The sequence below is a fragment of the Octopus bimaculoides genome, chromosome 23 (genome assembly GCF_046866305.1).
Source record: "Octopus bimaculoides isolate indiv1 chromosome 23, ASM4686630v1, whole genome shotgun sequence".
Classification (NCBI taxonomy): Eukaryota; Metazoa; Mollusca; class Cephalopoda; order Octopoda; family Octopodidae; genus Octopus; species Octopus bimaculoides.
Genome location: NC_142950.1, coordinates 14,283,350 through 14,287,974, shown reverse-complemented (window position 1 = coordinate 14,287,974; position 4,625 = coordinate 14,283,350). Strand labels below are relative to the sequence as shown.

The 4,625-nt window shown below is 36.6% G+C and overlaps 1 protein-coding gene across 1 annotated transcript in view; it reads left to right on the top strand.

Annotated features, from left to right (window-relative positions):
* The window catches only part of LOC106870847 (RNA-binding protein 25), a 3,477-nt gene extending 1,306 nt beyond the window's left edge, over positions 1-2,171 (top strand). Inside the window, exon 1 of the mRNA XM_014917080.3 lies at positions 1-2,171. This exon is cut by the window's left edge and continues 1,306 nt beyond it. Within this exon, the coding sequence (XP_014772566.1) occupies positions 1-1,698 (1,698 nt within the window). The 3' untranslated portion in view covers positions 1,699-2,171.
* The last annotated feature ends 2,454 nt before the right edge of the window (positions 2,172-4,625 follow it).

Below are 4,625 nucleotides of genomic sequence, written 5' to 3'. Positions count from 1 at the left end.
GATAAAGGTTTGGACGATATGGAGTTGGAAGAAGAGAAGAAGGAAATAATTAACCGCGAGATAAAGAGTTTCCGAGATTTGCACAAGGAAGACGAAAACAGTGACAAGTCAAGGCATCGAGAACGAGACAGACGTGCACATGAGGAACGCATGCGAAGGGAGAAGATGCGCAAAGGGAAAGTTTATGAACGAGAGCACAGGGAACGGAGCTGGTCCAGGAGTATGTCACGATCTTGCTCCCGGTCAAGGTCACGCTCGAGATCACGCAGGGACCGGTCTAGAGACAGCTCTCGTGAAAGGTCGTGTGACAGATCGCGTGAAAGATCAAAAGACGGAGACAAACGAGGAAGAGACTGGGACCTTGAGGATGAAGAGGAAGCTTACGAGAGGAGAAAACTAGAGAAGAAATTGCGTGAGAAAGAGGCAGCTTATCAGGAGAGATTACGGAACTGGGAAGCCCGGGAACGGAAGAAGAGCAAGGAATATGAGAAAGAGAAAGATCGAGAAGAGGCCCGGAAATGTGAGGAAAATAAAGAAGCACGGAGGCTAAAAGAGTTTTTGGAGGATTATGATGACTTAAGAGATGACCCAAAGTTTTACCGAGGCAGCGCATTGTCTAGACGGCTGAAAGAACGAGAAAAAGAGAAAGAAAATGATGCAAGGGACCGACAACGAGAAAAAGAAGAGCTGGAAGAAATTAGGCGAAGATTAATGGAAGAAGGTCATGCTGACCCTGATGGTGAAATTGCGAAAATGGAACGAGAAAGAGATGAGCATTTAAAACCTCGACTACATTTACTTCCCCCCTTACCAGAACCGAAACTACGTCACAACTCCCCAACCACTTCACATAAGCGGGAACAGAAATCTGAAGACTCGAAATCAACTCTGCCACGCATGCAGGCCACTTTGAAACTTGTCACCTCAAAAGTAAATAATTCCCATTCCAACAGTTTATCACAGACTGAGAGAAAGGGAAAGATCTCAAAAACTGGTGCCGATGGAAAGTGCGATGATCGAGACAGCGGAAGTGAAGTAGAAGATGCAGAAAGTGATGCTGGTAACAGCTGCAACAAAAATAATAACAGTAATGCAGGTCCTGCCAGAAATATGAACACCCAACCAGTTTTCAGTCCGGCTGTGAAAGAAGAGGTTACCACGAAAATTGGGTTCAATGCCATGAAACTACGCACTTCTGACAGCCCCAACGATCTATCTAACACAAAGCGGAAAAAAATCATAATCGGAGACGTATTTGGCCAAGACGACTATTCCTCGGAGGCATCGCAGCGTAAACGCAAGCTTGTGCCACTGGACTACGAGGAAGAAAAATCCGAGAAAAAGGTGGCCACCTCCATAGAAGAGAAACGACAACAGATTAAACAACTCATCGAACAGATTCCGACCGGCAAGGAGGAACTATTTGCCTACTCCCTCGACTGGAGTATCGTCGATCAGGTCCTCATGGATAAACGCATCAAACCCTGGGTTAATAAAAAGATTGTCGAATACATCGGAGAAGAAGAAGCGACCCTCACAGAATTCATCTGCCAGAAAGTGGTGGGCCGTAGCACACCTGCCAACATTCTCAATGATGTGGCAATGGTACTGGACGAGGAAGCAGAGGTGTTTGTGGTTAAGATGTGGAGACTGTTGATATACGAGACAGAGGCCAAAAAAGCTGGACTGGTCAAATGAAAGCGACTAGCAGGGTGGGGGGGTTGATCTTTACTGTTTTGACATCTCATAATCATATACATTCATCGACTCATTCTTCATACACATGCATATATACAGCCACATATACACACATGCTCACATACATGTATACATATCTGTATATACATAACTTTATACATATACCTCAACATAAACATGACAATGTGTGTAAAATCTTCTAAAAATATATACATATATATATATAAGACTGATACATATATTTATGTGTAACTATATATATACATTATATATATATATAAATGTTGCAGACAGAAACACATTATATACGCACACACATAATATATAAACGCACATATATATGCATACATTTATATGCATGTGTATAAAATATTATTTTCATAGGTATGAATGTATGTATGTGTGTATATATATATTCACACATATATGTATATATATATATATATACACATACACAACACACATTACATAGAAAAAAAGACTGCTACAATTGTGAGGATACATATCTACAACTCTACACACATGCATGTGCATACATGTACGTGCATGTGTATGTATGTATGTATATACACAACGCATTTCCACAGACACATCTAAATAAACTGATGTGATATTTAAAGGTGGGGGGGAGGGGTTTAAAAGAAGAATATTTTAAAAGGAGGCTTGGAGGGCAGCAGAGCAGAAAGGAGGAACATTATTGAACTGTAAAACTATGAGAGAAAAGGGGGTGAAAAAAAGGGAGAATGAAACCCAAAAACTGTACAAACAAAATTGTTGACTTGTGGTGGTCAGGATTCTTTTTTTTTTTTTTTTTTTTGGGGGGCTTTTTTCTTGACCTCTAAACTGTTCCCTACATGAAGGATTTGTTGTCATGACTACATGTAAACAACGAGACAGTGAGTGGAATATTTATCTGAGCAGAAAAAAAAATGTTAACAAGTTTAATCTTTCCCTTTTTCCTGTGTAACAATGTTCTGACATACACTAACATACACACTGGTTAATATATATATATATATATATATATATATATATATACACACACACACAAGGGGCTGTTGGACAGTTCCTGGCTTTGGGTAAAAGAAAATACAGGAGGATCAGTTAATTATGATTTTATTCAACATATTTCCCACTTATTGCAAGGTCTTCAGTTTTTCCAAGCCCTGTAAAAGAACTCGGATGGTTGGGCCTCCAACCAAGCCTTTTGCGACACCTTTAAAGCCAGAAACTTTTCAGCACCTGCCCCTATATATATGTGTGTGTGTGTATATATGTATACATACACACACACATTTGCATTTCTATCTGCATGTTACATACACATGTATGCATGTTATATACATTTCTGTGTTCATCTTGGGGATACATATATATACACACATACACATTTATGCAAACTTATGCACTCACTCGCATTAATATACATTTGCATCTACATGTTATATGCATTCATACATACATATACAAATTTACATATTTCTGTATGCATGTTTATATATATATATATATATATATATATATATATATATATATATGGGCAATCAATTTCTGAGTCATATCAAAAGATAGCCTATATATGTTATATACATATTATGTATGTTTGTGTGTGTGTATATATATATATATATATATATATATGTGTGTGTGTGTGTGTATATATTGTAAACATACACCAACACACATTTTTGTATGAGATGTGTAGGTATAGCGTGTGTGTGTGTGTGTGTGTGTACATGTATGTATATATATATATATGCTTGTATTCTCTAAGTTAAAGAAACATTGCATTGCTGAAAGTCTCAGTGTGACGTGGAATATCGTTCTGTGGAACCAATTTCCCATTAAATTCCTGTGGTAGACGGAAGTTCAATGGCGAATTGGTTTTACATTACAGCAAGCTTTTTTGGAACCAAAACAAAGTGGACGCTTGTCTATATATATATATATATATATGTGTGTGTGTGTGTGTATGTGTATAGACAAAAGGTAATTGTACATTATTTGTGCATGCATGCATTTAATAGGGTGAAGAAAAGCTATATGTATTAGTTAGTGTTTGTGTGTGTGTATACCCATACACACAGGTATATAGAATGTGTGTATACATATATATATTGTGTATGTGTGTGTATACATATATATAATTATATATACACACATATATGTATATATATATATATAGGCACCTGCCAACAAGATATGTGTGATATCTGGTTTGGCACACATGTATAAACATGTATTTGCATATATCCCACAGAGTGTACCTGTATGATTTACATGTGTCTGTGCGCATGTGTGTGGTGTGGTGGTGGTGGTGGGGCTACTATTTGAACAGCTTGTCCTATTTGTGTGTGTCAAGGTGTGTGTATGTTAACATATATATATATATATATAATATACACAGCAAAAGTTACACTCTTATGAATATATGTGTGTGTGTGTGTATATTATTTATGAGTTGAAAAACATGTACACAGCACATACACACAGGCACATATAAGTGTATATAATATCATATATACTCACCCATATAAATAAATACACACTCCAAATTACCATGTTGTAAAAAAAATTACCAAATTCAGTATTAATTTTTCAACAGAGCTTTCATAGACATTTACATATACACTCAAACACTGATACATACCTAAGTACATTTATTTATATATATATATACATCCTTTATTGTTTACTGATCTCAATCATTGGACTGCAGTTATGCTGGGGCACCGTGTATGTGTACATATATATATATATATATCACATGACTGTGATATATATATATATATATATATCACATGACTGTGATATATATATATATATATATATATATATCACATGGCTGACCAGGCTATCAAATGTTACACATCACTGGTCACAATGCACTTTTTGCATTGTTTTAGTCTTCAAATGACACCAACTTG